This window comes from Antechinus flavipes, chromosome 2 (genome assembly GCF_016432865.1).
Source record: "Antechinus flavipes isolate AdamAnt ecotype Samford, QLD, Australia chromosome 2, AdamAnt_v2, whole genome shotgun sequence".
Taxonomy (NCBI): Eukaryota; Metazoa; Chordata; class Mammalia; order Dasyuromorphia; family Dasyuridae; genus Antechinus; species Antechinus flavipes.
The window spans coordinates 40,488,499-40,509,328 of NC_067399.1; the positions used below are offsets into that span (position 1 = coordinate 40,488,499).

Genomic DNA, 20,830 nt, shown 5'->3' on the forward strand with positions numbered 1-20,830 from the left:
TTCCTATTGCTGTCCTAAGCAAGTAGGACGAGAAGCATTTCTTTCTTTCTAGAGGCTTTCCACAAGGCTTGTGGATGGGCTCCGGAGCTGGAGCCAGGAAAACCTGAGTTCAATGTGGCTTTGTTAGCGCCGACAAGTCACTTAACCCCTGTTTGCTGCAGAAGCAGCTGGGCAAGGCCTGCGGTAGCTTTGCCGAGAAAACCCCCGTAGCCAGGGCTTGCTACGGTCTGTGGGGTCCCAAGGAATCGGACACGGCTGAACAACAGCGCGCCAGACACTGCGCTAAGCCCGCTGAGACAAAATACAAGTAAAAGGCGGTTTTCACTTCAAGGAGCTTACCTTTGAATGGGGGAAGATTCAGATAAATGGGAGCTTGAGGAGGGCGGGAGATGGCGGGAAGGTAGGAAAGTCCAGGAGGGAATGAACCCCAGTCATCGGGGCCCATCCCCAAAATGAGAGCCTGGAAGGGAACTTGTCCATGGGAGGATGGACCATGGCGGAGGGACGGCTCTCCCAAGGGGAGAAGGCAGTTGAATGACGATAGCACCAGCTTCACTGGAGGTGGGCGATGGAGTGCGAAAATCTGACCATCTGGCCCAGTGAGGGTCCCAGTATCCTGAAAGGCAACTAAGGTCTCCTTCTAGGCGCAGGGGTCCTCAAACTTTTTAAATAGGGGGCCAGTTCACTGTCCCTCAGACTGTTGAAGGGCCGGACTATAGTAAAAACACAAACTTTGTTTTGTGGGCCTTTAAATGAAGAAACTTCATAGCCCTGGGTGAGGGGGATAAATGTCCTCAGCTGCTGCATCTGGCCCTCGGGCTGTAGTTTGAGGACCCCTGTTCTAGGGGATTAGGATGTGATTTCTAGTATTTAGCCATACAAATTCTTGCAAAGCTTCTGGGGTTTGCTCCAAAGTTAGCTCCTTGGGGAAAAAAAAATACCTTGTTATCTATTTGAAAAGAACCGAAGAGATCATCCAGTTTGGAGTTTGGAGATTCATCATTTTATGTGTCACCGACCCTTTTGACAGTCTGAGAAGGACTATGGACCCATTGGAAGAATCATATTTTTTAGCACCTAAAAATCCATAGGATTGCAAAGAAATCCAATTATACTGAAACAGTGATCCTTTTTATGTGTCTCAGATCCCTTTGGCAGTCTGAGGACTATGGACCCATTGGAAGAATAATATTTTTTAGCACATAAACTAAAATCCATTGGACTGCAAAGGAATCCAATTATATTGAAACGGTGATCCTTTTTATGTGCCACAGACCCCTTTGGCAGTCTGAGGACTATGGACCCATTGGAAGAATAATATTTTTAAGCACATAAAAATCCACAGGATTGCAAAGAAATCCAATTCCATTGAAATGTGATCCTTTTTTAAGTTCATAAGCCCCCAGTTAAGAACCCTTAATCTAGCCCCAACCCCTCATTTTTCTGAGAAATGGGGATCTCCAGATTCTTGCCCAAAAGTCATACGTGTATTACAAGCAGGGGCAGAACACAGGAGCCCTGGCCCTTCAGGCCGGGGTCTTCTCTCCTCCTGTGGCCAGCAACCAAGCACCTGCAGCTCTGCCAGTCCCCAGCCCGGGTGCCCGACCCTGGACTTAGTATGACAGCCACAGGGGCCCCAGCAGCTTTATCGGCCCTCCTCATCTTTCAAAGGAAGGGAGGCTGATTACTTTGAGGCTTGTTGCCAAAACAAAAGTTTCTCCCACGTCTGGACAGCTCTGACTGTTGGAAGAGGGGAGGGGACGACTGGACTTGACCTGGATGATGAAGCTGCATTTGTGGGTAGACTCCCGGCTGAGGGTCTGAGCCAGACAGGATCAGCCCTCTGGCCCTCCTCACCCTCTGCCTTGGTGGAACTCTGCTAAATATAAGACCTGATCCCGCCATTTATAGGGCATTCTCTGCCCCAAGTGACCCTTCCTGAGCTGAAATTCCTAGAGTCATGGGCCCTTCCCAGAGGAGCTGCCCCTGGGCTGGCCTGCCTTGGGAAATGGAATCAGTAGCTCCGGAAGTGGCTCAAGAATAGCTAAAGCCCTGTGACATCAGCTACGAGGGAGCATCCTCCAACTTAATTCATGGCAGCAGAAAGTCAGCTTGGTGGTTAAGCTAGAGAGCAAAGTCATGGGTTCAAATCCTCATCTCTGACAATTGATCAATTGAACGAATTCCACACAAATAAAGTCAGACTTAAATAATTGGAAAAATATTAAGTGCTCTTGGATAGGCTGAGCAAATATAATAAAGATGACAATATTCCCTAAACTAATCTATTTATTTAGTGCTATATCAATCAGACTGTCAAGAAACTATTTTAATGACCTAGAAAAAAAACAATAAAATTCATATGGAAGAACAAAATGTCGAGAATTTCAAGGGGATTAATAAAAAAAAAATCAAATGAAGGTGTCCTAGCAGTACCTGATCTAAAACTGTATTATAAAGCAGCAGTCACCAAAACCATTTGATATTGGCTAAGAAATAGATTAGTGGATCAGTGGAAAAGGTTAGGTTCACAGGACAAAATAGTCAATAACTATAGCAATCTAGTATTTGACAAACCCAAAGATCCCAACTTTTGGAACAAGAATTCATTATTTGACAAAAACTGCTGGGAAAACTGGAAATTAGTATGGCAGAAATTAGGCATGGACCCACACTTAACACCATATACCAAGATAAGATCAAAATGGGTCTGTGATTTAGGCATAAAGAATGAGATTATAAATAAATTAGAGGAACATAGGATAGTTTATCTCTCAGACTTGTGAAGGAGGAAGGAATTTGTGACCAAAGAAGAACTAGAGATCATTATTAATCACAAAATAGAAAATTTGATTATATCAAATTAAAAAGCCTTTGTACAAACAAAACTAATGCAAACAAGATTAGAAGGGAAGCAACAAACTGGGAAAACATTTTTACAGTTAAAGGTTCTGATAAAGGCCTCATTTCCAAAATATATAGAGAACTGACTCTAATTTATAAGAAATCAAGCCATTCTCCAATTGATAAATGGTCAAAAGATATGAACAGACAATTTTCAGAGGATGAAATTGAAACTATTACCACTCATATGAAAGAGTGTTCCAAATCATTATTGATCAGAGAAATGCAAATTAAGACAACTCTGAGATACCACTACACACCTGTCAGATTGGCTAAGATGACAGGAAAAAATAATGATGAATGTTGGAGGGGATGCGGGAAAACTGGGACACTGATGCATTGTTGGTGGAATGTGAACGAATCCAGCCATTCTGGAGAGCAATCTGGAATTATGCCCAAAAAGTTATCAAACTGTGCATACCCTTTGATCCAGCAGTGTTTCTATTGGGCTTATACCCCAAAGAGATACTAAAGAAGGGAAAGGGACCTGTATGTGCCAAAATGTTTGTAGCAGCCCTGTTTGTAGTGGCCAGAAACTGGAAAATGAATGGATGCCCATCAATTGGAGAATGGCTGGGTAAATTGTGGTATATGAATGTTATGGAATATTATTGCTCTGTAAGAAATGACCAGCAGGATGAATACAGAGAGGACTGGCGAGACTTACATGAACTGATGCTAAGTGAAATGAGCAGAACCAGGAGATCATTATGTACCTTAACAACGATACTGTTTGAGGATGTATTCTGATGGAAGTGGATCTCTTCGACAAAGAGATCTAACTCAGTTTCAATTGATCAATGATGGACAGAAGCAGCTACACCCAAAGAAAGAACACTGGGAAATGAATGTAAACTTTGCATTTTTGTTTTTCTTCCCGAGTTATACATACCTTCTGAATCCAATTCTTCCTGTGCAATAAGAGAACTGTTTGGTTATGCACATATATATTGTATGTAGGATATACTGTAACCTATTTAACATGTATAAGACTGCTTGCCATCTGGGGGAGGGGGTGGAGAAGGGAAGGGAAAAGTCAGAACAGAAGTTGCAAAACATATCCTGCAAGGGATAATGTTGTAAAAAAATTACTCAGGCATATGTTCTGTCAATAAAAAGTTATAAAAAAAAAAAAAAAAGCTTGTCTTTCTTCCACATCATGGTCCTTAGATATTTCGAATTAAATCCATTGACATTTATTAAGCAGATTTTTTTATTCAATCCTAACCTCTTTCCTATCTGAACTCATCTCCCATCTTCAACTATACTGGATATCTTGAAATGGATGTCCAGTGGACATCTCAAAATCAGTATGGACAAAACAGAACTCTCTGTCTTTCCCTTCCCAATCCTCCCTTCTTCTGAGCTCCCCTGTCATTGCTAAGGACACCCCCAGACTCCCAGTCACACAGGCTGGCAACCTGGATGTCCTCAGCTGCTCCCACATCCAGCCAGCTGCCAGGTCTTGCCATCTCCACCTTCGTGACATCTGTCCTGTGTATCCCTTCTTTCTGCTCACGTGACCACCACTGTTGCAGGGCAGGCCCTCATCATTGTGCGATTGCTTGCTGGGAAATCTCCCTGCCTCAGCTGTTTCCTCACTCAAGTCCATCTTACTTGGCTCGCTGGGGGTGGATGGAGCATTCAGAGAGGGCTGGCACCTCGGTGGGAACCTATGAGGGCTGCTCATCCGCCTTGTGTCCGACTCCCCCAACCCTCCCTGTGACTCTGAGAAGCTGTAGCAGAAGCTGTAGCATGGACAGCAGCCACAGCCTGGGAAGAACAGCTTAGCAGAAGGGCTGAACCAGGCCAGAGATAACCCCCCAGCACCTGAAGATCTCCCCAGCAGAGTGCACGGATGAGAACAATTTGTTCTAATGGAAGGAGGAGGAAGAGGAGGAGAAGAAAGAGGAAGAAGAAGAGGAAAAAACAGAAACAAAGAGGAAAAAGAAGCTGCAAAAGAAGCAGAAAAGGAAGAAGAAAGAGGAGGAAGAAGAGGAAAAGTGAACTCCTGGAGGTCTGCGGCTGTTTTAGCCTCTGGAGCTAATTCTTGTATCCTTGTATCAAAAGTGTCTGCTGGGATGAATACAGAGAGGACTGGCGAGACTTACATGAACTGATGCTGAGTGAAATGAGCAGAACCAGGAGATCATTATATACGTCAACAATGATACTGTCTGAGGATGTATTCTGATGGAAGTGGACCACTTTGATAAAGAGAGCCTTAATTGATCAAAGATGGACAGAAGCAGCTACACCCAGAGAAAGAACACTGGAAATGAATATAAACTGCTTGCATTTATGTTTTTCCTCCCGGGTTATTTATACCTTCTGAATCCAATTCTCCCTGTGCAACAAGAAAACTGTTTGGTTCTGCACACGTATATTGTATCTAGGATATACTGTAACCCACTCAACATGTAAAGGACTCTTGCCATCTGGGGGAGGGGGTGGAGGGAGGGAGGGGAAAAATCGGAACGGAAATGAATGCAAGGAATAATGCTGTAAAAATTACCCTGGCATGCGTTCTATCAATAAAAAATTATTTTTAAAAAAAGTGTCTGCTGATTGAAACTGGAGCTGTACTAGATGGTCTTTGAGATCCCTTCCCACCTGCGCTTCTGCAAGTTTTCCCTTCATTCTTCCCACACCCAGAAAATAATGAACAAATGTTCATGAAGTGGCTACAGAGGCCTTGGGCCCTAATGTCTGGACTTGGAGTCCAGAGACCTGAGTTTGCGGCTCTTCCTGCCGCCATGCAGCCTGCTGTGGGCAAGTATCACCTCAGATCTGAGGCTTAAACTCCTCGTTTCTGAAATGGGAGGAAAAACGAGTGTGTTGCTCACCTCATTCATTTTGTAATGCTCGAGTCACTCTTCTAGGGCTGGAAATACAAAGAAAAGGCAAAGGCAGCGCCTGTCCTCAGGTGCCCTACATTCTACCCAACAGTCCGAAAACAGGAGCTGCAAGAAAAAGCTGATGCGAGATTGCCAACCATGAAGCACAAACGTTAAGGCTCTGTGCAGAAGGGGATCAATGACATTTTAGTCTGGTTCCATTATCTTTCACACAAAATGCTCCCCTGTCACCTAAGACAGCTGGTGCCATGGATAGCACATTGCTCTGAAGTCAGAAGGATCTGAGTTCAAATTCAGCCTTAGACACTTACTAGCTGGGTGACCTTAGGCAAATCACTTTACCTTGATGGCCAACCCCCCCAAAAAAAAAGATTTGTTTTTTAAGGTTCCTCAGTAATTATGAGGCTCAAGTTTCTCTCTCCACCACAGAAAGTCCCCTAGGGAAATTCAGCAGAAGGGACCTTGTGGCTGGCTCCCAAAGGGAGTGTCTCTGATCGGGCTCCAAGAGCTTGTGCCCAGCATCCAATGCCCTCTCCTCCCTCCTGCCCGTCCCCTCTTCCCGCAGGGGCGGCCGGGGGTGCCTGGGAGGCCCCACTGTGTGCCAGAGCGAGCAGCGGTGGGTGCCAGAAGCCCGAGGCAGAGGCCGCCAACAGAACCTCCTTTCATGACGGGCAGAGGGTGTGGGGGCAGGGGGGCACCGGCCTGATTTCCATCCTCCCCATCGCTTTTGTCAGAAAAGCCTTTTTGTTGGGAAGCCACACAGCGGCTATTCTACTGCTCACGGGAAGGAATCTCGCTCTTCCTGTCCCCACCAACAGGGCCGCTCGCTTCCCTGTGTGGGTCCCCAAGACACAGACTTCCTATTCTTGGGGTGTCCCTGCCCTTCTGTCGCTGGGTCCTAGTCACCCCTCCGTCTTCCCCTTGGCTTCTGATTGCTATGTCCACTCTCCCCTCTCCATCTATGATGGACACTTAGCCATCAGTGGGCCGACAGTGGGGGACCCCAAAATGGGGCAACTCTCCGGGAATTCGCTAGTGGAGTTAAATCTCAGCTTCTCCTTCCTATCCCTCACTTCTAAAAGTAGGTCACGATCAATCAGGAGATATACCTTTATTAAGCACCTACTTTGTGCCAGGTGCAATACAAAAAGAAGGAAAAGATAGTCCCTGCCCTCAGAAAGCTTACCATCTAACGACCTGCTGTGGGAGTGGTAAGGTGGGCATTGCCCCGGTGATGGAAATGAAATCCACGGAAATCTCTCCTGAGTCCGGAAGAGCTCAGAAACTGCAAAGAAAGCCTGGAGTAGCTGCAAGAACAGGTAGCAAGGTGATATTTGTGGAAATATGTATAGAGGAATTATCGTGTTTAATATATATTGGATTACTTGCCATGGGGAGGGGGAGGGGAAGGAAAGGAAAAAATTTAAAACACAGGATTTTGTAAGGATGAATGTTGAAAATTATCCATGTATATACTTTGGGTTTTTTTTTAATTATTAAAACTTTTTATTTTCAAAACCTATGGATGGATAATTTTTCAACATTCACCCTTGCATAGCTTTATATTCTCCTTTCCCTTATCCCCTCTCCTAGATGGCAAGTAATCCAATATATGTTACATGTATATATTTTAAACATATAAATTATAATATTAATATATGTACATTATAATATATATTACATATTAATTTTTAAAAAAAGAACAGGTAGCTAAGTGGCGTAAGGCTTGGACTTGGGAAGACCTGAAATCAAATGTGACCTCAGATATTTACTTGACCCTGGGCAAGCCATTTGACTCTGTTTCCCTCAGTTTCCTCATCTGTAAAATTAGAAGATTAAGTCCCTTGCAGCTTGAAGCCCCAGAAGCCTCAGAGGCTCCCCCTGACCTTGGTTTTCACACCAGGACAAGGCAGCTGTATCGGAACCGGAAAGCCAAGCAGGCCCTGGCAAGGGGCGGGTTGACCTTCCCAGGCCTGCTGACTCTGGAGGGCCTTTCAGCCTGAGAATCTAAGGGATGATCTGTGGGGGGAAAGGGCCCAGCGGAAGAACTGGAGGCTGAGGAGCCCCGCCCTGTCCCACCCGAGGCCTCTCCCTTTCCCTCCCAGATCTCCTTGAATAGTCCAGCCCGGCCATTCTGGCCATTCTGAGTCCTGGCCAGCTGCCATGGACGTGGCTGAGGAAACTATGTGGCTCCCTCCCCCAGCCCTCGTCCACTGAGCAATGACATCACTCATTTCCTATTCCCTCTGACAGCTGACAGGTCTGGGCTCCCCTGGGGCCCTGGGTTTAATTGTGCTGATAATCAGGCATCCCTTGTGATCAGTGGAGGGGAACAGGGGAGGGGCAGGAAGCTCAGGGTCTCACAGGGAGGTGGAAAAAAATGGTCATGTAGAATCTAGAGGGATGAAAGAATGAATGAGTGAATGGATGAATGAACTCGAGGGCAAACTATTTTCCAGGCTTTTCTAGTACAGAGAAAAATGTCTAGCTCCAATCTAGACACCATGCATGTAGGGGGAGGAGGATGGGGGTGGTCTTGTAGCTCATTCCTCTTCATATGTTCCCCTCACATCTGTGAAGACCCTGCCTGAGCACTGAGTTATTACAGATGAGAAGCTCTCTTTCCATCCCTAATGTCCTCCCTTGGCTCGAAGGGGCTTCTGCAGGCCCCAAGCAGGAATTGGTGCCTCTAAATTCCCCGCCACCCACCTTCCTACCAATTTTTCAGCAGCCCCAAACTCCCACTTGGTGCCTGCTCTATTTCCAAGCCCTCCTCCTTGGCTGGGAGTGATAGCTCCTAAGAAAATGAATTCATTTCTAACTCAAAATTTATTGCAAACTTGAACTTGGCTCTAAGTGGAAAGATGGATCCCCGGGAGGTAAGAGATGAAGAAATATATTTATTTCTCCTTCTGGTCTCTCTAACTCCTCTGATGAATGATCCACAAAAAATAAATGTAGTATATTACTCTATTATCTAGTGAGATAGCTAGAGTGAGCAGAACAGCAAGGACTGATATTTATAGAATTCTTTCTAATGGGAACTCCAGTATTCCTGACTTCAGCCAGAGCACTCTCTCCAACAATTTTGTTCTGGATGGCTATTTGGAATGTACTGTTTGGTTCTAGATGCCATATTTTTAAAAGGACAAGCTAAAACATGTGATCGGCATGGTGAGGGACTACATTACGCAGGGATCAGTTAATGGACTTAAGAATATTTAGCCTAGATAAAAGACAATTGGGGTTAGGGGTCGGGAGAGCGGTATGTGATAAATATCTCTGAATATTGGAAATCTCTCATGAAGAAGAGAGATTATATTTACTATTTATATGTATTTGTTAGGCAGAGAGGTAATGCAATGGATAGAATGTTGGAGTCGGGGAGAGCCAGGTACAAATCCAGAATGTGATAATCATTAGCTGGGCAAGTTATTAACTGTCTCCTTTTCCTCATCTGTCAAATAAGGTTGGGCTAAATAATCTCTTGAGATCACTTTCAGTTCTAGAGCAACAGTCTTTTTGTGGAATGTACTAAACATACTGAGATAATCTCTTTCTACTTCCAGATAACCCCATGTGTGACTCACTGAAACCTTTTGGGGATGACCAGCTGGACTGGCTCCTTTCAACCAAAGTCTCCAAGGTTCTGGCTGATTGACTCCACGGTATCCCTTCAATTACCTCCCCATCTCTGGTCTTCCATTCCAGCTGTCCTTCCATCTCCTCATCCACTCAAAATACTCGCCGTTGCCTCTGCTGCTCCCAAAACCAACCTCCCCTGCTATTACTGCAGCAGTGTCTATTTAAAATTCCCCAAAGGGTAGAAATGAATCCCATAAATGGATACTCTGGGGGCAGTAAGACACGCCTGACATAGGCTGGTCAAGTACTTCATATTTGTTATTGAAACAGAACAGGACACTTGTGATCTATCTGGAGTTAACAAGAGGAGGCTTACTTAGCCATAGCAGGAAAAAGATTCTCAGCAAGGATGTCGCACCAACTCCATTAAGTCTAATTTCCCTGACTTTTTGTTGGCCATGATGGTCCACTAATCAGAAACCTAAGGGAGAAGGTGACTTCTAACACCCTAGCTCTTTTCTACTTGTCATTAGGAAACTGTAGTTCCATTGGTATGAGCCTTAGACCCCTGAGAGAATTAAATCTCAAGAATGGGGTCCATAACTTTTTAAGGAAAAACTGGCCTAGGTTATATGGTACAGGGACTTGGGAAAATCCAGCCCAGGCTGCATGGCAGGGCTTCTAAAGCAATAGTATCAAACTCAAATAGGAATGGGATGACTAGATCATTCCTAAGTATGACTGTGACTTGTATCAATTTAGAAAATCATATGTTAAATTAATAATATCTATGTTTTATTGTATTTTTATTTATTTTGTTAAATATTTTCCAATTATTATTCTGGTGCAGAAGTACTCAGGACATTATGGGCTATATGCAATCCAAGGGGTCATATATTTAACATCTCTGTTCTTAAGGACTCTCTACTATTTAAATGGCTTTAAGGTTATTACTGGGCAACTTACATCTTAAAGATTTAAGAAACCTGGTATAGACAACATTAGAAAAGGAAAAGAAAAACTAAATTAGCAAACGGATAGCAAAACAATTTGGAACTATGCTCAAAAAAGTTATCAAACTGTGCATACCCTTTTATCCAGCAGTGTTACTGCGGGACTTATACCCCAAAGAGATACTAAAGAAGGGAAAGGGACCTGTATGTGCCAAAATGTTTGTGGCAGCCCTCTTTGTAGTGGCCAGAAACTGGAAACTGAGTGGATGCCCATCAATTGGAGAATGGCTGAATAAATTGTGGTCTAGGAATATTGTGGAATATTATTGTTCGGTAAGAAATGACCAGCGGGAGGATTTCAGAAAGGCCTGGAGAGACTTACATGAAATGATGCTGAGTGAAATGAGCAGGACCAGAAGATTATTATACATTTCAGCAACAATACTATATGACGATCAATTCTGATGGACCTGGCTATCTTCAGCAATGAGATGAACCAAATCAGTTCCAATGGAGCAGTAATGAACTGAACCACCAACACCCAGCGAAAGAACTCTGGGAGATGACTAAGAACCACTATATAGAATTCCCAATCCCTCTATTTTTGTCTGCCTGCATTTTTGATTTCCTTCACAGGCTAATTGTACACTATTTCAGAGTCTGATTCTTTTTGTACAGCAAAATAACAGTTTGGACATGTATACTTATTTTGTATTTAATTTATACTTTAATATTTTTAACATGTATTGGTCATCCTGCCATCTAGGGGAGGGGGTGGGGGAAAGGAGGGGAAAAATTGGAACAAAAGGTTTGGCAATTGTCACTGCTGTAAAATTACCCACGCATATAACTTGTAAATAAAAAGCTATTAAAAGTTTTAAAAAAAAAAAGGATAGCAAAACAAAAATGACAGCAGCAAATAAAGTAATGGTTCCTTGGTATGGGAAAAAAAAAAAATCTAAGGTTTTACCTGCTCTCCTCAGAAGGACCATGAATAGAATATTAATGATTTGGTGCAAGTGGTGGATATCCCAAAACCTTTGCAGCTCACAGTGGACGTCCCCACGTCAAGTGATGATAATGGAATAACAAGTAACAAGAGCACTATAGTCTAGGTGAAGACATTTTCACAGGTCAGGTTAATCTATAGTAAGGTAACTAAGAGGTTAAAACTCTCCCATGTAGCCTGTCCCAGTTCCAGGGTGGCGACTGAGAAGGCCCCTATATCATCACCCCCATTCAGTGTCCCCAGTCCACCAGAGCTCATAAAAACAGCAACAGTTCCAACCAAGAGGGATAAAAAGCCATTATCTGTGACTACATCTCCCCCAAACCTCCCTGTCCCTAGGTATTCGTTGCAGAAACTCCTTACATTAATTCTCTGACCCTCTGAAGGTCAAGTGGAAGCCAGATGGCCACTTGTCAGAGATGACATAGAGAGGATTTGTTCTCAGGCCATTGATGGCTTCTGAAATTCTCTCGTTAATTCAATATTCTGTTTAACAGAGATGTCTTTGCTGCCTCCTCAGAGGGGCTAGGCTGGGAATAGCTCTCTTCAAGAGGGCGAGGATGGAAAAATCCCCAACAATCCGTTGAAGAGAGCTAAATACACTCCTCTCCTTGGTGAGACAGAGTTGATAAGAGAGATTATGTGTAACATGTCTGTAAGCGGAACTGGCGAAAAGGAGAATTTCCAGGGAGCAAGATCTGGATTGGAATGAGGGAAGCTACATCCAGATAGTGGGTGAGAAGAACCTGCCCTGCTCCAGTGCAGTGGGAGTATTTGAAGAAATAGAGACAGACATAAGAGAAATATTAAGAAGACTTGACCCCAGATTGGACATTGTGTTGGATAATGCCATTGCCGGCTCATTTTTGATCACACAGGAATAATCCACCAAAGTTTAAGGGATACCATCCACCCTTCCCTTCATTTGGCTAACTTTATGGATGCCATTTTAGCCCACCCGGGTAGAAGCTTCTCACCCGGAAAAGCCTCTGAACTTCCCTAAAGTCCTGAGGATCCAACCCTGAGGACTGAGCACAAAGTTTGAAAGAATGTCCCCCGGGATCTCCCATGAATAAGCCTCTGAGTTTCAGTATATGAAGTCATAGGAGACTCAAGCTATTCAGGAAGAAAGGTGAATGGGATTGTGCTCACCTGAATGTGGCTGGTACAACTTTCTAGCATTCTACTGCTGATTCTAGCCTGAAGAGATGCTCTCTTGTTTTAAAGCTATTCCTAGCCTGGGTTTGCAAGGAGCTCTTAGAAACTGAATCCTTTAGACATAACTTTAGAAATTTCCTGTGAAGCCCTGAAGTCAGGAGGACCTGAGTTCAAATCTGTTCTCCGACACTTAACATGTCCTAGCTGTGGGATCCTGAACAAGTCATTAACCCCAATTGCCTCAGGAAAAAAAAAAAAAAAAAAAAGGAAGAAATTCCCTGTTAATTTGGATAGAGGAAAAAACAAATCAGAGAAGTGATTTATTATTAAGAACTTTACAATGTGAACCTATCTGAGTACAGGTTATACATAAATAGATTTCCAGTTGACAAATAAGAGATAGCCTTAATGCTACTAAATTCTAATGAACCTAACTTCATATTTGATGCTCCAGAAGACACTTTAGCATCATTGTTTGGGATATTACCTTGTACTTTAGGACTGGAGATTTCAACTTTTTTGTGTTTTTGGAAGCCTGGGAAAGGAAGCCCGTGGGTCCCTTCTCAGAATTAGGATCTTAAATACATAAAATAAAATAAAAAGGATTCCAAAGGAAATCAATTCTATCAAAACAGAAGTATAAAAGTACATATACTTTTTCATATTAATTCACTATTAATTAATGTATAGATAGTAAAGTACACATAATTAATTTATGTATAGATAGATTAGAAACCAAGTTCACAGGTCCTCAAGTTAAGAACCCCTACTTATAAGCAGAATCATAGACTCTTAGGAGTAGAAGTAATTAAAAAAAATTTTATTGATGTTTTTTGTTTTCATATCATTGTTATTTCCTGATCTATTTTTCCCCTCCCCCAGAATTAACCCTCCTTTGCACAGTAAAATAATAGTTCATCAGAAGCTTCCTGGTGATCAGATCTAATCAACATGTAACACCCTGCTTCTAGAATTCCATTATTCACCTACTTTCCACGGAAGGGAGAGAGAGATGTTTTATTATCTCTTCTCCAGGACCATTATTGTTCATCACAATTTTTCAGCCTTGTCGAAGAGTTCTTCCTGCTGGACTTCAGGCTGCCATCAGCCTTTCCCTGGGCCAAAGGGTGTGGGTGCCCAGAACAGGCTCCTCCCTGTTCTCTGCTATTGGGGAAGTAGTTTGGTTTCCATAGAAAGCCATAGATCCGCGGGCTCCAGTCTCTGGCTTTCCAAGGGCCAGCCAGCTGCTGGCCCTTCACACATAATGTATTAAGAGGCTGACTTCATCTGACTGGATTGTTTCCCTGGTACAATGGAGACTTTTGTCCTGGGAACAGCTTTTTCCATCTTCCAAAAGGCACCGGGGGAGAAAATTGAAGAGAAAAAGGTCTCCCGGGAATGATTGGAGAGATAAGAAAGATGGCCTGGAGTCCCAATCTCTGATTCTTGGCAGATCTCCTTCCGTGGTTGTCCAGCCTGGTCTAGCCCAGCCTCCCTCCCCTTCTCTGTTTTTACCTCCCACTGGACCATCATGGGGATGACCTCAGGTCAGAGAGTATTGATTATTGAAGATTCTCTCTTGAGCCAGAAACCAAAACATTGTTCGGTAGCGATGAAAATTGAGTTCTGGCTGAAGAATTATCTTTTCCTTTATGGAGATGGTTAGATAGCACTTATTAAGGATCTACCACGTGCCAAGTGTTGGGAACACAAGAAAGGCACAAGAAAGGAGATTACATGTAACAGGAGGAGACATCACATAAAGGAATATTGTAGGATGAGGGAAGCAGGAAGGACCTTTATGAGGGCGAGGAGAGAAAGCTGGGGAAATAAGGTTGTGGTCTGAGCCCCAGCAAGATCAGACCAAAACCTCACCACTCAGAACCAAGGAAGGCAGAAAGAAGTCCAAGTTGGAGACTTACATGAACTGATGCTAAGTGAAATGAGCAGAACCAGGAGATCATTATATACCTCAACAACGATACTGTATGAGGATGTATTCTGATGGAAGTGGATCTCTTCGATAAAGACAGCTTTAATTGATCAAAGATGGACAGAAGAAGCTACACCCAAAGAAAGAACACTGGGAAATGAATATAAACTGTTTGCATTTTTGTTTTTCTTCCCGGGTTATTTTTACCTTCTGAATCCAATTCTCCCTGTGCAACAAGAAAACTGTTCGGTTCTGCACACGTATATTGAATCTAGGATATACTGTAACCTATTTAACATGTATGGGACTGCTTGCCATCTAGGGGAGGGGGCGGAGGGAGGGAGGGGAAAAATCGGAACAGAAGTGAGTGCAAGGGATAATGTTGTAAAAAAATTACCCTGCCATTGATTCTGTCAATAAAAAGTTATTTAAAAAATAAAGAAATAAAATTAAAAATAGCGGAAGTCCATGTTTAAATAGAAAATGTTTCTTATTCATCTTTGAACATTAGACTATTTCTACTGATATTTCTTTAATTCATAATACTACAGGAGAATTTAATTTTAAAATCTGAAAAGAGAATTAAATTACATAATTTCAGGTATCCTTTCAAGTTTTAATTTCTAAATTAAAATGGGGTTTTTAAAGAAAATTTCTCGAAAAGTTCACATCTTTAGGGTCACTCAAGTAATTACTAAAATGTGTAGAACATATAGGGTTCTATTGTGTTAATTGTTTATTGATTTGAAGAAAGCATTTAATGTGACAAGTCAAAATGCACTTTTACAGGCTGCCTTCAATAAAGTTGTCTGTCTTGTCTCTAAAAAAAAAAGAAAAAGAAAAAGAAAAAGAAAGAAGTCCAAGTTTACGGTGCTGGGATGGTGAGGAGCCAGGGCTGTAACAATGAGACTGTGGAAAGAGACAGGTGATGCAGACAGGAATGGGTGATATGATAACATGGGCATTCATCTCAACAGATCAGAATCCTGCCCCAGGACAGTAAGATGACTGCCTGCAGGGGAACTGATTTAGTAATAACTCTGGAACGATCAAATAAGGCAGTGTTGTGTAATCAATGTGTATATGTATAATGTATATGTATATAAATACACAAACAACCTCTCAGTGAACCCAGGAATACTGCAAAGCAGGTGTCCAGCTGTACTGGTAGGTAGAATTTCCTCACTGTGAATTTCCTATTTCTATGAAGTTACAATTTCAATCAAAATACACACAAACAAGCAACACGGATGATAATAATTAAATAATCATCATCATTTAATAGCTGAAATTGGTATAACTCTTTAGGGTCTACAAAACATTCTGCATACATTATCTTATTTAGATCCCACAAGAATTCTTTAACGTCGATTAAGAGGAATATTCTCATTTTGCAGATAAGGAAACTGAGCTCGAAAGGTTAAGTGTGTGAATTAATTGACACAAACAATGATTTTGATACAGTTTCATTTTGTAGCAGCAATGGCAGAACGTCTGACTCTGATCTAAAAAAACTGGATTGAGCTGATTTCCCTTCCTTTAATTAATTCACTGCTGGATTTTGTGCCATATACATGCTTTGCCGATCTCATCTGCTGTGTTTTTAATTCTATGTTTTTTTAAAGAATGCATATTACTCCAAAGGTGGTGCAATAGGTAGAGAACAGCACTTGGAATCAGGAAGACTCATCTTTATAAGTTCAAATCTGTCTTCAGACACAAAGAATTGTGTGACTGGACAGGTCATTTAACCCTCAAATGAGTTGGAGAAGAGTATAGCAAACCACTCTAGTATCTTTGCCAAGAAAATCACAAATGGAGTCATTAAGAGTCAGACATGACTGAACAACCACAAAATTACTCCAAAGAAATCTGCAAACATTATAGCTCTTGGAGAGCTTATTTCAACGACTGCTGGACGCATTTCAGTGGTGGTTGGTGTAGGGAAGTCAAGCATTTCAGGGATCACTGAAGCCCATAATTAAACAGGATTAGTCACGATTAAGAGCAAAGCAAAAGAAAGGAGATCAAAAATGAAAAATGAAGCCAAGAGTTGACAAATTATTTCTATGTGAAAGATGACAGGTCTTTCTCTACCTCCACAGTTTACAGCTTTGAGCAGGGAGGCACAGGAAACAGGGAGTCTGAGGTGCCAGGACATAGAGGGCTAGAAAATTACCTAAACTCCAGCTCTCTGTGGAACAGAATCTATTATGATTTAGCTGAGGTTAAACAAGCAAACAAACAAAAAGCAGGAGCGGCAATCATAATCTCAGACAAAGCAAAAAACAAAAGCAGACCTCATTAAAAGAGATGAGCAAGGAAACTACACTTTTTAATATTCTCTAGTGGTTTTTTTAATTAAAGTTTTATATTTTCAAAATATATACATGGATAATTTTCAATATTCACCCTTACAAAATCTTGTGTTCTAATTTTTTCCTCTCTTTCCCCATCTCTTTCCCTAAACAGCAAGTGATCCAATATATGTTAAACACATGCAATTCTTTTATACATATTTCTATAATTATCATGCTGCACAAGAAAAATAAGATCAAAAAGGGAAAAAATGAGAGACAAAACACAATACAGGCACATAATAAAATAAAAATAACAACAAAACAAAAACAATAACAAAAAGAGTGACAATACTATGTTGGGATCCACCTTCAGTTCCCACAATCTGGATATAGATGGCTCTTTTCATCACAAGACTAATGGAACTATCATCTGTCATCTCATTGTTGAGAAGAGCCACGTCCATCAGAATTGATCATCATATAGTCTTCTTGTTGCCGTATATAATGATCTCCTGGCCTTGCTCATTTCACTCAGCATCAGTTCGTGTAAGTCTCTCCAGGCCTTTCTGACATCCTCCTACTGGTCATTTCTTACCGAACAATAATATTCCATAACATTCAGATACCACAACTTATTCGGCCATTCTCCCACTGATGGGCATCCATTCAGTTTCCAGTTTCTTGCCACTACAAAAAGAGCTGCTGCAAACATTTCTGCAAACGTAGGTTCCTTAAGGAAACTACATTTTGCTAAAAGGTGCCATAAACTGTTGGAATCCTTACAAACTGCTAACTAATTAGAGTTGATCTAATCTTACAAGAAGATTTTGGCCAGAACCTGAAACAAGGTACTAAGTAGAACTAATTAGTACAATGCTTGTGTTTACACCTTTGTGTTCACACCTCCCTTAAAGCTCTTTGGGCCAGAGAGCACTATGGGAGAAAACCCATAATCCCATTCTCTCAGAAGATTCATATATAAGGCCAATGAAGAGAGAGAGCTATTCCAGAATATATTTTCCACTTGGCTGGCTGGTCGCAGAGGAGAGTTCAGCTGGACTGAAGAGGAGCAACTCTAGTGCAGACAGAGAGCACTTTGACAGATTTCAGCGGAATTACGCCAGAAGCCCTCTCTCCGAGGCAAGGCAGAATATTTTCCACTTGGCTGGCTGGTGGCAGAAGAAGAGTTTTCAGAGGATAAAGCTACGAGTGAGAGTTCAGTGGACAACCAGATTCATCTTCATCTCACACCACTGTGGTAGGTGGCTGGGCTCCTGCACGCCCCCCACTGAGACCAAGCTGGTCTGAAAGACTCACCAGAAAGCTAGCCGAGCCCCAAGTGAAGGAGACAAGAGATTCATTCCATCTCTGTGTTGGTTGGAGGCTGAAGAAAGCAGAGGCAGAGGCTGAAGGACAGAACCCTTGGACTTGGAGACATCTGGAGGGCTCTAAGCTAAACCGGCTGTGTTTTGAGAAAAACAAGAACTCCAACATTTGAACTCACAACATTTTGGTGCCCGAACAGGGACCGATTCATATCCATCTGAACTAGCTCACAACATTTTGGTGCCCAAACAGGGACCGACAAAATCCTGATTCCAGGGAAGGCACCCAGAGAGAACTTTTATAATATTTTAAAGAAGAACATTTGAACTCCCAACATTTTGGTGCCCAACGTGGGGCCAACTTTGTGAACGTCATGGCGGTGTTGTTGGAGACCACTCTGGGCGACATTGTTATCGATCTGTACACTGAGGAGCGACCGCGGGCTTGCTTAAATTTTCTGAAGTTGTGCAAAATAAAGTACTACAATTATTGTCTCATTCATAATGTACAGAGAGATTTTATTATACAAACTGGTGATCCTATGGGAACTGGCCGAGGAGGAGAATCAGTCTTTGTACAATTGTATGGTGATCAAGCAAGGTTTTTTGAAGCAGAAAAAATGCCAAGAATTAAGCATAAGAAAAAAGGCACAGTATCTATGGTGAATAATGGCAGTGATCAGCATGGATCTCAGTTTCTTATTACCACAGGAGAAAATCTAGATTATCTTGATGGTGTTCATACAGTATTTGGTGAAGTAACAGAAGGAATGGATGTAATCAAGAAAATTAATGAAACCTTTGTTGACAAAGACTTTGTACCTTATCAAGATATCAGGATAAATCATACAGTGATTTTAGATGATCCATTTGATGATCCAGCTGGCTTATCAATTCCTGATCAATCACCAGAGCCAACCAAGGAACAACTAGATAGTGGCCGAATAGGAGCAGATGAAGAAATTGATGATTTCAAAGGGAGATTAGCTGAAGAAATTGAAGAAATAATGGCTGAAAAGGAGGCAAAAACTCAGGCTATTCTTTTAGAAATGGTGGGAGATTTACCTGATGCAGATATCAAACCTCCAGAAAATGTCCTGTTTGTATGCAAATTGAATCCAGTGACCACAGATGAGGATCTAGAAATAATATTCTCAAGATTTGGACCCATAAAAAGTTGTGAAGTTATTCGTGACTGGAAGACAGGAGAATCCCTTTGTTATGCATTTATTGAATTTGAAAAGGAAGAAGATTGTGAAAAAGCCTTTTTCAAAATGGATAATGTGCTTATAGATGACCGAAGAATACATGTCGATTTTAGCCAGTCTGTTGCAAAAGTTAAATGGAGAGGGAAAGGTGGGAAATATACCAAAAGTGACTTCAAGGAATATGAAAAGGACCAGGAAAAATCTAAATTTGCTCTCAAAGATAAAGCAAAACCCAAACAGGATGCAAAATATGATCTTGTGCTGGATGAAGAAACAGAAGACTCTAAATCAAGTCACTCACACTCAAGTAAAAAACATAAGAAGAAAAGTTGTCATTGTTCTGAAGAGGATTATTCCACAGTGAAAAATTCTAAGGCTTCCAGCTGGAAATGGCATCATAGGAGACATGAAGAAGAGTATTGTAAAGAGAAGCGGAAAAGTGAAAAAAGGGAACGGCCTCAGAGCCGCAGCCGCAGCCGCAGCCGCAGCCGCAGCTGGGATAAAGATGTCTACTCTGGCAACAGTAGATCTAAACACCAAACAGAACACCGTGAAAGAGAAAGGGATAGAAAGAGAGACAGAAGCAGAAGTCAGAGACAAAGAAAGATCTAAACACAGGTGAAGGAAGACCCAGCAGAAAATGGCTTTTAAATTTTCTCTAGTGTGACTTATCATGCTAATTAAGGACTTATCCAGTCACAAGAATCAGAGACTATTCTTATCTTTTATCTGCTTAATTCTTTGTGAATTCACACTTCCCTCAAAGCCTCTTGAGCTTCTTTTGTAAGCTGGCGTGGTGAATTTAAAGCAGTGTCTCCCCTTAAAATGTCATATAGGGGTTGCAATTGATTGGTAGTTAAATCTAACACTGGACACATCCATTGGATATCTCCTATTAATTTTTGGAAATCATTTAAGGTGTTCAACCTCTCTGTTCTTAGAGACGGTTTTTGTAGTGTAAGTGCCTTAGGATATATTTCATATCCTAAATATTGAAAAGGAGCATGCCTTTGAATTTTTTCTGTAGCGATATGAAGTTTGTAGTATCTTAGTGTTTCTATGGTTTTTTGTAGACATGCTTCTAACATTCGCTCCTCAGGTGCACATCCCAATATATCATCCATATAATGTAATAGCATAACTTTTGGAAATGCTTTTCTTACTGGAGCAAGAGCAGCAGCAACATACATTTGGCATATAGTAGGGCTATTTTTCATTCCCTGTGGCAAAACTGTCCATTCATATCTTTTATAAGGCTCAGCTAAATTAACACTGGGCACTGAAAAGGCAAATCTTTTCATATCCCCCTTGTCTAGAGGAATAGAATAGAAACAATCCTTGATGTCTATAACCCAAAGCGGCCATTCTCTAGGAAGCTGAATAGGAGATGGAAGTCCAGGCTGAAGAGTTCCCATAGTTTCCATCTGTTCGTTTACCTTTCTTAAATCACTTAACATCCTCCATTTTCCAGATTTCTTTTTTATAATAAATACTGGAGAATTCCAAGGACTTAGAGAAGGTTGTAAGTGTCCTTGGTCAAGTTATTCTTGCACTATATCTACTAAGGCCTGAATTTTATCTCTTGTTAAGGGCCACT

At 41.8% G+C, this 20,830-nt stretch overlaps 1 protein-coding gene across 1 annotated transcript; it reads left to right on the plus strand.

Annotated features, from left to right (window-relative positions):
* The first annotated feature begins 18,394 nt into the window (after positions 1-18,394).
* On the plus strand, positions 18,395-19,951 carry LOC127552356 (peptidyl-prolyl cis-trans isomerase-like 4). Its single transcript, XM_051982914.1, has one exon. The coding sequence runs from the start codon at positions 18,400-18,402 to the stop codon at positions 19,843-19,845; it is 1,446 nt and encodes a 481-aa protein (XP_051838874.1). The 5' UTR covers positions 18,395-18,399; the 3' UTR covers positions 19,846-19,951.
* The last annotated feature ends 879 nt before the right edge of the window (positions 19,952-20,830 follow it).